At 41.1% G+C, this 18,607-nt stretch overlaps 1 protein-coding gene across 3 annotated transcripts in view; it reads right to left on the reverse strand.

Annotated features, from left to right (window-relative positions):
• Nucleotides 1-18,607, reverse strand: part of PLB1 (phospholipase B1) — a 92,078-nt gene that overhangs the window by 37,684 nt on the left and 35,787 nt on the right. For all 3 annotated transcript variants that reach the window (XM_069009792.1, XM_069009791.1, XM_069009790.1), the window contains 16 exons: nucleotides 17,262-17,328; nucleotides 16,505-16,563; nucleotides 15,364-15,437; nucleotides 13,824-13,867; nucleotides 12,868-12,976; nucleotides 11,921-11,972; nucleotides 9,910-9,990; nucleotides 8,313-8,378; nucleotides 7,518-7,618; nucleotides 4,724-4,805; nucleotides 3,989-4,093; nucleotides 3,249-3,344; nucleotides 2,724-2,795; nucleotides 2,028-2,087; nucleotides 1,568-1,628; nucleotides 787-845 (listed from right to left, as the gene is read on the reverse strand). In XM_069009792.1, coding sequence (XP_068865893.1) covers nucleotides 787-845; nucleotides 1,568-1,628; nucleotides 2,028-2,087; nucleotides 2,724-2,795; nucleotides 3,249-3,344; nucleotides 3,989-4,093; nucleotides 4,724-4,805; nucleotides 7,518-7,618; nucleotides 8,313-8,378; nucleotides 9,910-9,990; nucleotides 11,921-11,972; nucleotides 12,868-12,976; nucleotides 13,824-13,867; nucleotides 15,364-15,437; nucleotides 16,505-16,563; nucleotides 17,262-17,328 — 1,188 coding nt within the window. The remainder of the gene's footprint in view (nucleotides 1-786; nucleotides 846-1,567; nucleotides 1,629-2,027; nucleotides 2,088-2,723; nucleotides 2,796-3,248; nucleotides 3,345-3,988; nucleotides 4,094-4,723; nucleotides 4,806-7,517; nucleotides 7,619-8,312; nucleotides 8,379-9,909; nucleotides 9,991-11,920; nucleotides 11,973-12,867; nucleotides 12,977-13,823; nucleotides 13,868-15,363; nucleotides 15,438-16,504; nucleotides 16,564-17,261; nucleotides 17,329-18,607) is intronic.

Consider the following 18,607-nt stretch of genomic DNA (forward strand, 5'->3'; position numbering starts at 1 on the left):
TGGTTTGTGTACACAATGTCTTTGTTGTTAAGGCTCAGATTCAGTGAAACCTATGTTCCAATTACATCTTTCTGTCCAGTGTTTCCTTTGACCTGGCTGTAGAATTTCAGTCTTTGACCAGTATGAAAACATTAGGCAGAAATAACTGGAATAGAGGATGTCTGGATTTTGAGATATATTCCTTCTTGGCTACTGAAGATAACCATCAGCAGCAAGAACTATATTGTGATCAAGAAATCAGTTAGTAGTTAAAACAGGCACAATAAAATGACTAAATATCTTCTGAAATGCACTGAGTCACAGGGCTCTCATGCCATACTTCCTTATCTCATTAATGCTAAAATGATTAAAATGCTATTATCCAACACCACAAAGTAGTTGCATTCTGCTCCTGAAAGAACCAAGGCTGAAGAACAGGCTCATCAGTCCATTCCTATTCAGAAAAAAACTTTGAAAAGCACAGTAACCTACACCTTGTGCTACATCCCATTCATTTCAACAGCATCTGATCTCTTCTGGCTCCAATTCAGCAAACTACTTAGGCACCTCTTTAAAGGATTTGCCTGTGTTTTTGCCCGAGTTCAAAAGCACATGAATATGTGTGTCAGGGGAACGGAGTGCTGGAAGACTGACACCTTCTTTCTGGATCTGGCTGCTAGGTCTATCTATTATCATCCATGAATGAACAGATCTTTGCTTCTGGGTACAAGAGCTATTTCCCCTCCACCGGAGCGCGCACATGTTTGTAGCTTTACCAAGAGAACAGCAAAAACACCGTCTTCTTACCGTCAAAGAATCCCCAAGGGCTGCTACAATTTTCACATCAGCTGGCTTTAGGGAATGCACTGCAAAGGAAAAAGATTCAGTTGAACCTGGTTAGGAAATAGCTATTTTTTTTCTCTACTGTGTGTGTGAAATATGGCATTGCACATTGTGATGCTCTGTCACATTGTTTTTGCAATATCCAAGTGATAAATCGTAAGTTCTTTCCAGCTCATCCCCTGTGATTGTAGCACCAACATACGCATATTATTCAGTATTTCAATGGTTAATGTTGCTACTGAACAGATATAAGAGCAAGGAGCAAATAACAATAAGTGGCAAACAATATCCAGCACCAAAGTGAAGGTAAAACAATGCAGAATTACACAAAGCAGGAGCAGCACATTGAAGATATAAAAAGACTAAGGCGAAGACAACATGAAGTTATTTGAAAAACCAAATATTGCAAAATTCCAGATGAACATGAATTAAGCTGTACTTCCAGTTTCTCTCCATGAAATTTAGGTAGAATAGCTTATAAGCTATGTCAGCACTCGAATTTGGATTTTATCACAAATTATTTTGAAGTTCTCCACTGGCAGTGAGTTCAGTGAAGCTACTTAGTCAGAATGCTACCTTGCGTGACAATATGGCATTGCATCTTTTAAGCATCTGCTGAAAAACATGACATCCTTTCTGAGCAGTGTTTTTCACAGTCCAGCAGTCATTTCAGCAAAAATTAACATTCATCTTGAAGGACGGCTGAAGGTAATGCAACTTCTTAACATAAAACAGGCAAGATTACCTGAAGTTGCAGGAGGGGAGGATGGAGACCTGTCCTCGCATGGCAGCTGGCTTCCGTAATTCTAAAGAGAAAAAGAAAGCTGAATAGCATTTGGCTAGCAAATCCAGTCAGTAGTAACTAGGATCTTCCCAGCAGAGGCCAGGTGGATAAACCAGAGTCTCTTTAGCATGTAATTAACTAGACAGGTTGCTCAATTCAATAGTCATATTCAGAACTGCTCAGAGCAGCACAGCATCCTGTACTGGCAACAGTGCTGTCTGAGCACGTGTTCTTACAGGTGTTTCCAGAGGCATTTTGTCTAACTCAGGGAGTATGTCCCCGCTCTGTGCCACACACTCAGCCTCCCAAGCCCCTTTGGCCAAAGACTGATTTCCCCTGTGCTGCAGAACATAACTCATTTGGCTACCACACAGGAATAGATGCAGCAGAGTAACAGCGGGATGGTGATGTTGACACTTACTGGAGTTTGGTTAGGGTATGTGTAATTACTGTTCTTATATGTCCTCAGGAACGGCTGAGCCTACAAAACAAAGCAATCTGAATCAATGCAAAGCATCAGAGGGACACGTGGAGATTTCCATTCTCCAAACTTCCGTTCTCAGATGTCTGTAGATGATTAGCAGCTTGATGCAAATAAAACCCAGGGATTAAAAAAAAAAAATAAAAGGCCTTTTTGAAATCTGTATAACAACAATGTAAATCTGGGCTATATTTTTATAACAGAAGTTAGAGAATACCCCTCAGGACCCAGCTGTGTGTGGCTCACAAGAAGCTTGTGGCCCCACTGCAAGGTATTCCCAGTAACTCCTGCAGATTTATGCTGAGTAGTGCCATCATTGCTGTTTCCCCCCCCCCCCCCCCCGAAGCTCTGTCAATCAGTGTGGGTACTGGATGATTTGATTAGGTAGGCCAAACCATCCTGCCCTTGTGTTTTGGCCAGCTGTGATGTGTGACCGTGAGGAAGTTTACTCCTGCTTGCCCTCCGTCATCTCCTGGGTGAGTGTTCATACTGCTCTTGGTGGCAGTGGCGCAAACCATGTGGGGAAGAGCAGATCACCCTCACAGAGACAGAGCTACAGGCACTGGAAAAAGACTCACACAGACTCCCAGCCACCCCCAGCACCTCCACATAAACACAGACATCCTTGTAACTTACCTCAGAGGGACATTTGAGAACAATCTCATCTTCTATGGACTGACTATCTGTCTTCTCCCCTACAGGCTCCAGCTGGGGGAAAAAGGGGAGTGCACAGAGGAAAAGCAGATGAGTACCAGAGAGCAGTGGGTGATGCTGCGCTGCCAGTCACTGGAAACGAGACAACTGCAGGGCACTGCACCAGTGCTGGCAGCTGCCTCCATGCACTGTTTCTTTGTGTGCTGAAGAGGCTAATTCCCATGCACCTTGAATGGGGCCTGCTGATCAATGTGCCTGGCAGGCATCATCTTCCTGAGGGACAGAGCCTGAACACACCCAGCCTTAACATACCCCAAGATTTACTAGTGTGATATAACTGGTTTAATATTATTCAGGTGACCTTTCTCCATGTGATCACTCTTTTCCTTCATGAACACTATTCCAAGAGATATGGCTAGCTACCTAGTAGCTCCCTGGGGTTTTTTTGCTGCCAAGGCCAGGATGAAGTGAACAAGGAGGGACCAACATAACCTTTGAAAACCTTACCATGTTGTTCCACAAAGCACGTGCAGCCTGGGAATGAGCCTTTTGGCTGAAGTGGAAGCAATCTGGGGCAAAATATGAAGAATCTGGTGACCCCTCCTAGAAAACAAGATAGGTGCTGTCACAGAGGCAGCAAACATGCAACAAGCTGTGCATTATGTCTTCTCTCTTCCAGTGAGATAACCCAGCTGGCTCCTAACCAAAGTATCTGCAAAGGCCTCTGAGGCAAACAGAATTAAACCAGGCCAGAGAAAGTTAGTAACTCAGAATGAAGAAGCCTTTTAAAACTCTTTAATATAGTACTCCCAAAGTAATAAGGAATACAGACCATTGTGACTCTGAGTACAGAAATACATGGGCACAGATATCAACTGTGTTCTTTATTTCCCTTGAGATTTACATATTACAGTGTTTTGAAACGTGGGTTTTCATACCAAATGTCATTTACCAAAGTACTGGAAAGGAGTTGATGTGTAGGGAACATAGAGCAAGTGCTTCCTCATGAAGACTTTGAACTGCAATATCTACTTCATGGTTGTCCAAGTGCAGTGCCCCAAATCAAGGTCTGTATTCCTGTTGCCCATTATCTCCACTATTCCATAAACATTTTCTGCAGTTTTGGATGGTAACTGAATATAATAATTACTATGTCAGAAAACTGCTGGCTACATTTACAGCTAAAGTTTTGACAAGTCAAAGGCATTGCACCAGGATTTAATGTAGGTGTGGTTTTCTTGTTTTACCTGTGTTTTTGGCATTTCCATATTAGTCATAAATGGCTGCATAACCACTGTGAAATCATCCTTCGTGTCATACCTTCCACTCTCCACTAACTGGCGGGTTCTCTCCTAAAGAGTCAAGGAGAAGTCATCATTTTTCCTTCTTCTATCTTCAGCTCATCAAGTTGTTCCACCCATTTACCCCTCACCCAGGGGTTGCCCCTCCCTCCTGCAGAAGCTCAGACATGACCATGGTTTTCAGCTTGTGCCAGGCAGCCAATGCAGATGCCTTTTTGAGACACTCATCCTGGTCTTCTTTGCAGAGGGGCAGCCTGGGAATGACTGCCTGACTGACAGGGACTGGCAGCCTGCTCAGGGATTAGGTTTTCTGTTAAGATGTCCTTCCAGAACCACCGAAGTGTTTTTGGTTTGGCTGACATGCTGTGCCTGAAAGCTTGTTCCTGTTACTATGTTGTTTGGCTTAACCTGATTTCCAATAACATAACAGATCAAAAAACTGCTGGCTCTCTGAAATACTCTCCTTTCTACGGCTCTGTAACAATTTTTCTTCTCATCTGTTTTGTTGGTTTAGTGAAACAGAATTGTAAAGATCTTGATCCTACTTTTTTTTAATCACAACTACAAATATGTCATTAGAATGAGTGGAAACTGTCCCCCACTTTTAAATTAGCCCATCTATGGTTCCCTTGATCAACAGAAGGATGACATTAAACTTCTAACAAATGCAATGTGCATTACCTGATACTTTCTGTTAAAGTAGATCAACTTCTTTAATTCAGTGGAATTGTCCTTAGGGTTTATGACACAAGGGCACAGCATCCTGTGGAATAAGAGCATGGCACTGAGATTTGCTCTTCTTTTTCCCCCTGCTCCCAAGCTGACAAGCTGCAGGATTATAAGCTCTGAGAGGGATGTCTTTGAAAGGCCATCAAATGAGAGCATTACCTCTCACCCCTGAGTTTCTGCACAGCCTCAATTCTTGAGCAGAAACACATTTATTAGGGATAAATTAATGAACAGAAAGTGAGGAAAAGGCTCCATGCAAGCAAAAACCACATCATATGCTAATGGCAAGGTTTCAGCAGCAGGAGTGATCTCTGTGAGGAGGGGCAGGGCTGTCTGCTCTGGACACAGCTCCAGCAAACCAACCACAGGGCATGGCTGAGCCTCTCAGCCAAGCTAGTGGCGTCTCTGTGAAAACTTGCTTAAGAAAGGGCAGAAAACACCAGAGAGGGAGAGGAGAGAACAACAGCAGGAGCAAGGAAGAGGTGCTCCATGGCAGAACAGGCACTCTGTGGATGGACATGACTGAAGGACTCATGCTGGAGCACAGGACAAGTGTGAGCAGGAAGGAGTGGCAGAGAGATACCAGATCCAGACCCCAAGCCATGCCTCACTGAAGGGACTGAGGGTACCCTGCAGCAGTAACAAAGGTGGAGGGAGAGGTGCTTGGAGCAAACTTTAACCTGATAAGGAGGGAGGACAGGTGCTTTAACTGTTCAACTTTTTTGTTTGTTCATTTCCCAATACCCGAATCAGCAATTAAATGTTTATGCTCATGGAAAACAAATACAATTAAGTTCCCCAAATCAGGTCTATTTTGCCTGCAGTGATACGTGGTAAATAAGTGGCTTGCCTGTCTTTATTTTGACCCATGAATTTTCTTGCTCACAATCGTTGTTTTCTCCCCATGTTTCCAGGGTGGGGTGAATAAGCAGCTGTGTGCAGTGCTTGGCTGGCACGTGGGGCCAACCCACCACAAAAAACTACTCATAAGTACACTTGTGCAACATGGCTTGCTTCAGCAGAACTGTGCAAGCACCCCTCAAGATGGAGCTCCCACAAATTCATTCTAATCAGCTGAGAGAATCCGAGGTTACAGGATGTTTCACAGTGAGGCTGGTAGAGCACCAAAACAGTCACCCAGACTGATGCTGAATTCTCCATCCTTAGAGAGCCATTTTAACCTGAGACATTCTAAGATTCTGTGAACCCCAGTTGGCCACCTTTATCCCTCCCCTGAAGTTTTGGTCTTCCTAGCACGTGGATATTTTTCTTGGGCTGTTCTGTCTTCCTGGGCATGTATCATCATTACTTGAGAAATCCAAATTAGAAAAAGGACTCCTTTCAAAAATCCTGACCGTATGACCATAGTAAAGCATCCCTGAGAGAGCTCTTAGAGAAATACCTCCTACAGAGATGCAGTTGATACATGTAAAATATACACAGATCCCTGCCATGTCCAAACTTGACTTAATGGAGACCAACTAACAGAAGATTTTACTTCCACAGTACATCTATATGAGAACAATACAAATCAAAATCGTGGTTTCAGAAGTTTCAGAAACATAAGTTAGACAACATTAGTAGAAACATCTTCTCTTCAGGTTGTTTGCTACTCTCAGAAAAAAAGACTACTTTCAAGATCAAAATCCTCCTTCAGCTCTTCTTCCATTCAGTGGAATGGCATTTATTATCCCACACAGGGTCTGCTTATCACCCTGTAAACTTGGCTTGCTGCCAGACAGGAAAATGTCAGCATGGCACCTGAAATGATGGGAAAAGGTTACAGCTATCATGAGATAATATAATCTTAAAGGTTTCACTAACTATCCTTGTCCAACGATTAGGACCTTGAGATACCTGTGAACTCTAACCAGTAACCTTTGTTAAAAATAAGCAAACAAACAAACAAATAAATAAAACTACAACTGGCTACTGGGAGCACCAGCACCCTGAGTTTCAAAACCAATTTTCCACTGACAGCCACGAGAAAGCCCTTAAATCACAGCAAGAGGGTTGCATCTCTGTCCCTCTTGTAAAGCCAGTGGCTGCCTACATTCACAGCACAAAGTTATTCTCCCCATCTGTCCAGAAAAGCAGAGATCTGCTTTTCTGAAAACAAGCAGGCCCTGCCAGAAGCAACTCAGGGGACAATGCTGGACCCTATCTGAGTCACCAAAAGTCCACTGAGGGTGCAGACCTGCCACCTCAGTAGTGGACTAACACTGGCCTGAAAGGATTGTTGAGCCATAAAGCAGCAGGTGGCATAATTAAGCATCCAAAACAACTACTTAAGAGACTAATTGGAGATAAAACTAATTATCAGCAATGAGATTACAGAGACTGAAAATTGCAGAAGCAAGAGGGAGAGTTTTAAGTGCAGAAAAGTAAATTTGTAAATGCAACTAAAAAACCTTGTGTCTTAGTATCTTCTCTACCTGCACCAAAGAGTGCCCAGCTGAGCTCTTTCTGCTCTGGCTTGAACTCACTTGCAGGTTAAGTGAGGAGTCAAAAATGGCACCTTCATAAGAAGTGGTAACAAAAGGGCTCAGATACAGAGACAGTGACAGAGAGAGCTTATTGTAAATGCTGTGTTGGAATCAAAATGTAGGTACATGCACATGCACAGAGAAAGATGTTTGGTGGTCTGAAATACTAGAACCTGTTCCCTTTACAACAAAACTTCCAAAGAAGACGTTGCAGCCTTCTGTGACAACACTGAGATCTGTAACATAAATCATCTGCAAACCTCATCAGCACTTTGGGGCAGCTATTGTTTTTTGATGCATGCAGCTCCCGGAGGCTTTCTATGGAAAGCAACGTCACCAGGTTCACATATGCCCGTGGAACCTGCCAAGAGAACAAACAAATCCAGAGCAAACTCCTGGAGCACAGAGTGCTGCTTTTGTCCCTGCACAGCCACAGCAGACCCTGGTAGCAGCCTGCTGATTCAAGCATCATGTATTATTTATAAGAGGTGTTCAAAGGGCTTTCTCAATAATTAATCCCCCACACAAGCAATACCAAATTACAGCCCCTGCCTGCACTGCCTAGTTCTATTCTAAATGTTTATAGCTGGTCACTTGAAAATGATGGCTTCAAAAATGTCCAAACAAGTTGTTATAGGTCCCAGCAAGACTCAGACATCTGCTAACTCTTCAAGTACTCTCATCATTCTTACCTTTATGTGGAATATCAGAATCTCTCTCTTAATGACCACAAAAATATACTTATTTGCAGTTTAAAAAACAAGCAAAGCATTTTCTAGTCAATTAATATAGTTTTTTCAACTTTGTTATAACATTTTTTCTTATTATTTGTCCACAGCACATCAGCTAGAACTAAGAACATCCTTACTCCTTTGGTAAAAAACTTCTCCAGCCCTTTTTGCCTTTCACAAAGATTTTCCTGCAAGCAAACACCTCTACATACAATAGTACTCTGCAAATGAAAGCAAGGAAATAAATTCTTAATCAATAATCAGTGACTGCTTTGCTAACAGAACAAAATCCCTGCTCCCACATCCTAGAAAAGTTTGACTTACCTCTTTGTGAAGTAAGTCCAAAGCTATTTGCAGGTTGTAGGTGTAGTTTTCAGGAGAATGGTGTACCTGTTAAAGCAAGAGGTTTGAATTTTATTATTAGTTTATTCAGTCAGGGACAAGAATGACTAGCTAGAGTCTTTCACAGTAGTGTTCATGTTTCCTACTCTTGGGTCAAAAGTAACAGAGTCATACGCAAAACTGCCCTGTTTCTGCTTTTTTTCCTTCCCATCACAGCTATCTCACTGGAAAGAAAAGATCTGGCATCCACTGGATACCAGTGAGGGTGAAAATTCAGAGGGTATTATCAGACATCACAACATCCTCAATCCCCAGGATTGCTTGGGCTGGTCTTAAAAGCATGGCTAACAACTTGCTAACAGGGGCCATATCTGGGAGAGAACAGTTTGTGTAAAAGTAAGTTTATTTCTGCTGTATGGAGTATTAGAACATGTTTCCCATATGCTCCTTGCCTGCCACGAATAATAACTGGCAAAACTTAGGTGTTTATCTGGGAACAAAATCACTTCATATACTTGTCTTTCAGTGCCATAATTTCCTTGCTCCATTTTAGTGGTTTAAATACTCTAATTTTATTGTCTCAAGTAATCCAACATTTATTTTTTCACTTGTGGAACTATAACAGTTCAATAAACTTTCTTACGAGAAATGCCTGTCTTATTTTCAGCCTTTTTTCTCTCATTTAATTTTAAGCAGAAGTTCATTGAGAGCCCCACTTGCCTATTCTAAAGAAGTAAACAGCTCAGATCCCTTACTCACTTCCTAAGTCACAGATCACCAAGAACATTGTGGCTGGCACTGTTTGTACTTGTGCCACACAAAGATCACTGTGATCCTTGGATGCAAACACATTCTCTCCTTGTCACCCACGCCAGTCACATGAACAGGCACTTTGCGTTTGGGCTGACAGCAGAAGGTAGGAATGGTTAATTTGCTCCTTCCTTGTTTTATAACCATCTTACTGTGCTGCTTTGCTGTTCTTCCTGATCCAAAATGAATCATGGATAATGACAGTCATGTGCTCAACTGCCTGTGAGTAGGTAACCCTCATCACTAAGTGAGGAGTCTGCCACAGCCTTTCACCTCGTCTACAGTCACACATACCAAAGCTAGACACTGTACATATGTTACATGTACACAATATGTACACATTACATATAACTGAACTAGCATGAGCTGTGCTTAGAACTTTTTCCCATAGCACTGAAAATATTAAGAGAGTACCAAGTAAGACTTAGGAGGGTGACTGGCAAGGCAAGGCAAAGAGGAATAAAAGTTCTCAACCTTTTATCCACAGGAGATAAAGTGACCATGCAACAAAAAGTAACCCTAGTAAACAGCAGAACAAAGTTGCAACAGTTATGTAATTTACAGGTGTTCTAAGGGTATCTCCAACATTATCAAAACATTATGCTGAGCCACCTGAAGGTCTCAGTACAGTTACTTTCCAGAGTTGCACAATTCAGACCTACCGTACTTTGGCCTCACCCACCGAGTTCCTCCCTCTCACCCCCTGCAATGCATATAGACTGTGTGGCTTGACTGGCCCAGTTCATGCTCCAGGCAGCAGGGAACTTACTGGATTCTCACAGTGTTCACAGAGGTCGTTTCCTCCTATGAAAAGTGTTATGAGCTTCCAGTCATTCTGGAAATTTATTCTCTACACAGAGGAAAAGATGGAACAGAAGTTACTAGTTAAAAAAAGAAAAGGAGGGAGATACAGGCAACGTACTAAACACAAATTTCCCATTTCTCAGAGTACATGGCTATCATTCCCTGGGCATCCAGAACAAAAACAAGTTTGCAGTCATGACCAAAGATGTAGAAACTGCTATGATCTAAACCAGATTTATAATATCAATGGCATCATGGAAAACTATTTGCTTTAGAAAATTATTGCTCAAAATCTATCTGTATGCTGTTCTTAGTAATATCTTGTGTATAGTGACTCCTCTTGCAGCCCTAGAAGCATATCTTCAAGGCAAAAATTATGGTACGTGTTTTACTGTGTCATAAATAATGCAGCTATCCTGCTGGAAAACCCAGGAGCACTGTATATTTCAGTCTTGCTTTGAGACAAACTGCAAGGAACAGTGGGGCAATATTAACTCTATCTAACAATAACGGTAAAACATTACAGCACTTTTTGTTTCTCCAAAGATTTTGCAAAGGAACAGTTAGCTAAATCAATGTAATTGTGCTACAGCAAATAAACACCTTCTTAGCTTTGAGGTAAGGTTCAGATATGCTTAGTACCATGTTGTGGATGTTGTGCTCAATATCCTAATGCTTTAATTTCAGTGCAAAACACCAGTAAAAAAAGCACCAATAGTGCATCAGCCTCAAGCTGTTTGAAAACATCTTTCTTCAAAGGCAGGAGGCAACATATCCCAGCTCATATACACCTTGTTCAGTAGTTTGGTCTCAAAATGTACAAAATCAAAAAGAGGGGAAGATTTCCTCCTGCACTCAACAAGTGTTTTTAAAAGAGAGGGGAAAAAGGATCACTTAAATCAAAGATATATGACCTCTACTATGAGCATGCTTTCTAGTCAGAAAAAACTTCACTAGCTACATAAAAACGTTTATTAGTTAATTAAAAGATATTTCCATTAATTTCTGTTAACATTTTCAAGCCAATAAATTTGAAAGACTAATGCTTAGAAGCCTTAAATGGTTTGAATGAAAACCATCCAACCCCTCATTGTTAGTTGCTGTTCCTTTTAATCTCACTTCAGATGCATCCATCAGATTGAAATCTTGTTTACAAGAAAGTGAACCAGAAAGGAAGGTACTGCAAATATTTTTGCCAATATCTACACACCAAAGTATTTACACTAAACATGCACACAGATATCTTGAAGGCTTTTTGGCTGTTTTCCAGCTGCACAATTGGAAAGCCAAACTATTAAAATGTAACTTAGGTCACTGATTGCATAGCACATTTGTCAAATTACAAATAGCAAACATTGAAAGGACGAACTGAGGTGGGAAAAATGCAAGCAATCCTCAACCTAATGCGTATTTTACAGAGCAATAATCAAATAATTCCTAACAATAAATGTGTAAGTCAAAAATCAGCTGATGACTAGATGAAAGAAGGGATTCATTTGTTTTTATAGAAAACAGTCCCTTCCTCACTTCACATGTTCACTCCACATGATTTGCTACTTGAAAAGCTTGCCCTCAACATCCTAGCATGTATCATTTTTGCTGGAAAAACCACCTGCTTACAAGATAATTAACAGCACCACAGCAAAATCCTCACAGAGAAAAGGTTCTGTTATCTTACAGGGTGACACAGGTTGGAAGGGGAAGCATTTACAGGCACCTGCAGTAAAAATGATGAGAAGATTACAATTATCTTCGTTTGATAGTAACTATCATAGGCTGGTACAAATTCAATTAAGAGTCATTCTAGATTATTTTGTGCTGACTCACACTCTGCACTGGGAAGAATTACACTGTACCCTGCTTTACCTACAGCTTTAAAGTTTGGCATTCCCTGTTGAGATCTGCTCGTGGTCTGTTAGAAACTAATGATGCCATGTCACTTCATTCTAAAGATATTAATAAGATGTTAAACTCACTGAATCATTCTTCATGAGGTCCACCAGTTTCCTAGCCTGTTCAGGAACATCCCTAAAAATAAAAGAAAAACAAAATCATAAAATAAATTAACAAAAATATAAAGAAAGAATCCTGCATAGATAGCAACACAAAGAGGAAAGCTGATGAGTGGACATCAAACACCCAAAAACCTCAGAGAAAGTCCAATTTTAATTGAATGGAATATATGATATAGCCAACAAAGCCCATATTTTGAGACAGTGAAGAAAAAAGAAAAAAGAGAAAATAATTAGCATCCAACAGGCACTGGGCTACTTTGCAAACGCTGCATAGTTACTCTTTTACAAGCTGTATCGAAAATGCACTTTTCCCACCATCAGACAGATGCTATCAATAGACATAGCTCTGAAGCATCTGTGCTCATACCAATGTTATTATATAGCCTCAAGGCACTGAAGTAGGTCTTATAAGAACTGTTACCAGTGGAAAAAAAAATAGGATATGAATTGCACTGAAGACAGTGCACAGCAGTCTCTAGTTAATTCCCAGCTCTGGCAGACCAGGAATTAAACAATCCACAATTTTCTTAGTCTCTACACAAACTCTTGGTCCTGATGGACAAGCGGGCTTGAATATACCTCCCATAAAGTGGAAATATCTTTTGTCTGTCTCACAACAGGAAAGCTTTCTGAGTAGTGCTTGTAAAATGATGTGGCTTCCTTGGTTGAAAATGCTAGAGAAAGTATTGCTTTTGTTCCTAACTTATTTGACATAGATTAGAAACACTGCGAAGTCCTCATCACATTTCTTGGCCTTCATGCTACAGTCAGGATAAAAAATGTCTCTGGGTTTGCCTATTAGACTTACTGTGCTCCTGCCAAAGTCCAGCGCTTCAGCCTTTTTTAGTCACAAGGAGTTTTATAGAAAAAAATCAAATTTCTGTTAAAATTAAAAGTTTTCCTCTTACTCTGCATGAGCCCCTGCCACAGCTTGGTTGAATGAAGCATTGTTTGAATCCTGTGTTCCAGTGCCAATGGAATACCCTACCAAGGATGGGTTGAACTCACGAAGAATATCTGCAGAAAAAGACAGCACCCTAAAATATTGCTTCTTGCAGCAGGTAACAAATGAGGGAATAAAGATTAGACTTTAGCAAAAAGACCATTAAAAAGCTTTAGGAGATAGCTATCCAAAAAAATATTGACCTTTTAAGGATAATAAACATGGAGATTCATCACCATATGACCATTTCCCTGCCTTCGAGATTTCTGAATTTCAGTAATTCAGAGATCTCATGACCTAACATGACCATCTTGGCTAGCAATGCCATTTTGCCTGGTAAGCAAGGCTGGGTAACCATATACTCAGGCAGGAGATCCTCATGCCATCATGCTCTGACTGCAGACAGGTTGGAATCAAATCCTTTAGCCTGATGGCCCCAGATGTATTAACCCCAAAGACCCCAGATTCCCTTCTAGATCTTAGGTTACAAACCAGCCTTACAAACACCTCAGATGTAAAGTGTCCTGACCTTTAAAAAGCATGTAAAATCTGATCTTGTAATGTGATTCTGCTCCTGCCTAAAACAACTTTCTCATACAGTCAAAATGGTTTCTTTAGGCTATGACCTAAGATCTTTGATTCATCTATCCCAAACACATTTTAGACAGAACTATAACCAGCAGAAGAATACTGAAACAACCAAAACCTAGGAATTACAAAATACATATTTAAGTTATGCACAGCATATTACAGCCTGGTTGTTATGCAACTTTTACTCAGCATTGGACATTGAACACAAAGGGATTGCTTGTGTCATGCTACAGATTTTAACCCTTATGTCCTATGTCCTTTTATAACAGTAGGTATTCTAATAATAAACAGCACCACATATTTATGAAATTTACAAGAAAAGTCACTTACTTGGCAGTGTTGTGACTGTGCTTATGTTCTCATTTCCTCCAACACTGTTAAAAAGAAAGAACAGGAAAAAAGTGTTCCAAGGTACGATGAACTCGGCAAGGCAATGGACAAGGTAGGAGAGTGCGCCCCTTTGGGGCTACCACACATCTACAGAGCACACCCAGACTCTGGGGGCCTGTCCCCAGCGGGTCACAACATCACAGACACTGTCAGCACCAGCTGAACAATCATATTAGAAGCCCTGCACAATAGCTGTCCTTCCAGCTCTCTCAATGTGTTCTGGCACATGTTCAAACCTAGCTGAAAGAAATGCCATTTTTTTCAAGGCTGCCACCTTTGCTATTGTTGCATCCATTAAAATATTTATAACTTCCATTTTTAGTTAACAAATCTAACCACAACAAAAAGTTCTAAAAGCATCTATTTCAGAGGGGTAAGTAAAATCAGTACCTTTTCCTTCTCCTGCTGCCTTTCCCCCCTCTCCCATTTCACTCAGCTTGAAGAATACTACTAGACTGGTGAAACTGACCATTATGTCTGTGTGCTCCTTATTCTCCTTCCTGCTGAAGAAAATACTAGTAGACTTGTTGCAAAAAAATGTCAATAGATTACTATTAAAGATCAAAATATAAAATGTTTCTTTTAGAACACCTCTACAGTATCCCTTTAATGTGGAACAGATTTTGAGGTGCACTAGAACCATCCCTGGAAGTGCTTGAGGCCAAGCTGGATGGAACTCTGAGTAACCTGATCTAGTGAAAAGTGTCCCTGCCCATGGCAGGGGGTAGGACGCAGATGAACTTTAAGATCCCTTCCAACCCAGGCCATTCTATGATTCTGTGAATGTATCCAAACTTCTTCTAGAGTTACAGTGGCTTAAAAAATGATGAACAGAAGATCAGCCTGACAAGTTTGGTGTTAAATCATAGAGTTGCAGATTAACACGTGAATGTGATTGCCTTTCTTCAGAGCCTTTTTGATGTGTCTAACAACATGCTGCATATGTAAAAGCCTGTATTGACTCATAATTGATAAACTGTTCTCCATGATGTAAGCAGTACTTAAAAGGATCAAGGAAAGAGATACTGCATATGAAACAACAGCAGAAAAGATTTTTTGTAGACCACCAATTTTAAATGAGACTAATGGGTGACGTGGGCCACACTGGGCAAGAGCAGACAGGATACGGAAAGAGCAGGGACAGAAATGCAGAATGGGCAAGTGATGTAATGGCAATGGAGTCTAGAGGACCCCTTTCCAGGGTCTCCTACAACTGTGAGATTGGAAAAGAACTTCTTAACAAGAACCCCATTTTCCCACCCATCCAGGTCAATTCCAACCATGCCACATTGTACTCTAGATAGCCACTAGTTTGAGTATTTTCTTTATCATGAGTAATAGTACAGCCATGTGCCTTCATGCAAAATGTGCCATCAAATCCAGTTTCCACAAGCCTCCATTTGCTACAAAAACAACTATATAGATCAAAACTGAAGACAATGGATTCTCTCCCACTGGGGGGAAAATTCCTGCGACTCACCTCCAAGAAAGACCTCGGTACTGAGTCAGGACATCCAGAACATTGTGGGGTTTGGATCCTGCCCCATTACCTGCCTGGAAGAAGAAGATGAGTTCACCTTCAGAAAATAAGCATTGCTACAGTAACCAGTTCTCTGACTGATCCTACCGAGAATAATTAAAAAGCATATTAATGAAGGAAGCTATGTCATCTTCCCAAAATAGAACAGATCCTTGTTCTCAAGAAGATCAAAGGCTGAAGGTATTTTAAGTCTGTTTCAGTGAATTACCCTCTTCTACCAACTTTGTGATTAGATCAAGTGGGGAAAAATTACTTGAGAATGTTCAAAATACTCATATAATTCTAAATTTACATAAGGAATAAATAAGATAGCAGTGGTCCTGAATTAATTCATCATAATGTTCCTCACATTGAAAAGTTGTACAGTGATTTTACATCCTTCCCACTTTCTCCAAGGAAAAAGACTACAAGGATTTAATGTGATAATTAGCACAGAACACATAGGGAACATGAATTATGACATGAGCAGTGAAGCAGTCACCACTGATTGGAGAATCACGCCACTGTAGGGGTAATGAGTTTACACAGTACCAGGAATAGTGCTAAAATAAAAAAATTCTCAAGGTAAATTACACTTGACACACCTGGTGTTCTATTGCAATTTTAATTATATATTTAGTTAGTATAAATTACTATGGCTTTATAGGCTTTGGTATTATCATATATATATATTTATCATATTACGTAGATATAGAGATACACACAATCAGCTGCAGAACTTTTTCTTTCTCTTCATGCTGCTTACTGATTTCAGTCCCAATACCTTGGGAGCTGCCAAAAATGAGTAAAGGAAAGCAATTGTTGCAAGTCCTCTCTGGCAGACTAGTTTTGCTGCTGCACAATCTAATCTTACATCTCTTCCTTGTGTGGCACTCTTGTGGACTTTAAATGGGAACTGTGCACTCATATTAGACTCATGATCTGATTACCAATCAGCCAGCCAAGGTGGAGTATGGTAAAAAAAAGTGAAAAACGTGTTTGGTTCAAAAGGGCATAACTGTACATATACCATTTCCCAGGTTAAAAAATCAGAAATTTAATTGCTAGCTTTATCAGTGGCTATCCAGTGATCTTTACTTACTGTGAGTGAATCTCCCAGGGCAGCAATCACCCGAATATCTGCCGGTTTCAAATTATGAACTGAAAAAAAAATAAAGGTAGCGTAAGGGAAAGAAAGAAAACTACAAATGATGATGGTTATTAGAAGTTTTCCTCAGAATAAGCATAATAAAGCATTGTAAAGACAGTATTTTTAATATTCATGACAGCATCAGCTCAGAATGACAGACTGATAGGCATCAAATCAGAAATGATTCTTGGTGCCATAGCTGGGCAGTAGCTACAGAGACAAAGGAGGCATCAAGACTTCAGTCTTGCATTTGTTTGTCCTTGAATTTCTTTTAACTGGTGAAAATGACTGAAAAGCAGGCAGAGCTTTGGTGCCAGCACAGGGTGGATATTTGGCACCATCACAGCTTCTGAGGAAAGACAAAACCTACCCAAGGACGGAACTCCATAAGGGTTTTTGTACCTCAGACTGCATTAACAAGAATCCCCTACAGTTTTTCCGCCCTGGAAGTGAAAGACCTGACTGCCTCCTATCTTTTCCACTGTCTCTTCTTGGTTTGTACATGGAAGACGCAGTCGCATAAACTTGCATCACCCTCGAGGCAGTGAACTCGCATCTTGCTACACAACCACTCACATTGTTCCAAAAAGGCTCTTAAAAGCCACAGCCAACAAAGTGCACTTCTCCAGAGCTCCTGAGCAAATCCAGCTCTATTCTCCTTCTGTCATCAAATGAAGTAGCTCTTTGACAAAAAGGCTTAGTACCATACCTGAAACCGGAACCGTATCAGAGGGAACCCGGTCAGTACAGGGAATAGTTGATCCATAACTCCTCTCCTGCAAAGACAGACAGGGCGAGACGTCACATCAGTCTCACTGCACTCTGGGCACGATAAACCATTTACGTCTCAGAGCGTTAGATTAATGAAATCCCCACGTACTTTGCATACAACTACCCAGCTCGGCCTGCCCTCAGAGTGCGCCTTCTGAAGGCGGACACGAGCTCAGCCTGCTCGGAAGTCGTGCGGCCTTAGGAGAGCAGCACAACTCTTGCCTAGCGGGGTCAGTCGTTTTAGACTCTGAGCCATGCTGTGCTCAGCTGTGCAACATTTGGTGTGCCCATACCCTGAACAACTTTTGCAAGAAACTGAATATCCCTGGAATATCCTAGCACAAAACCATACCTCTGTCAGGAGGCCACGAGCCTGCCTTCTCCGTACGCAGTGCTGTATGTGCAGCCAGGGATTTGCCCTCCTGGCTCTTTTAGGTTGCAGCCTACTGACAGAAATACCCCCAAAGTCTACTGTTAGTGAAGGGCTGACCATCAGTACACCAGAGCAAACCACCACACAAGACTCAAAGATGTGCTTTTGCTCCAAATCTCTCTGCAGAATTCCTTAAGTAGGCTAACTTGCCTCAGGAAAAGATACTTGTATGTCTTGTCCCATTGTTCTGGATTGGGCTTTTAATTTTTAATTTAAAAACCCAACAAAACAACCACAAACATAACACAGTATTGCTCCTTACCTCCTTAACACCTCCTTACACTACAGCTATTTCCAAAAACTAGAGTGGTAGGTACCATTGCCCCATGGAGAGGTCTGTACACCCCAGGTAGCTAACAAAACAGATGACACTACATTCAAATGTAAGCAGAAATGCATATTACAACTCCAGTGATGAACAGGCTGTCTTGTCTAAATGTGGCCCAGGCACTGTGTTCTGAGGCATGAAAATGAACATTATCAGCTCACTTTGTACCTGCTTGGGAACATCAACTTCTCAAAATTGAGTACTCTGACTTATAAAACACAATCATGGGTCTTTTTCTCCACACATCTAATCTGAAACTACCTCACAAAAAAGAAAAGAAAAAAAAAAGAAAAACCCATATTCTTCAGTTTTACTATGGCATAAATAAGATGAAATCATAAACACAGACGAATCACTGTGTAAACACAGTGGTTGGATCTGATCTAGTTTCTTCCATGGTAGGACTAAACAGCTCCATTTTCACTATCTTCTTATCCCAGGAAAAATAACACTTTCATCCAGATGTTTAACATAGGCTCTTCCAGTGAAGGCAAGACCCACTTCAGGCTAGCTGAACACATCT

This window comes from Aphelocoma coerulescens, chromosome 3 (genome assembly GCF_041296385.1).
Source record: "Aphelocoma coerulescens isolate FSJ_1873_10779 chromosome 3, UR_Acoe_1.0, whole genome shotgun sequence".
NCBI classification, from domain to species: Eukaryota; Metazoa; Chordata; class Aves; order Passeriformes; family Corvidae; genus Aphelocoma; species Aphelocoma coerulescens.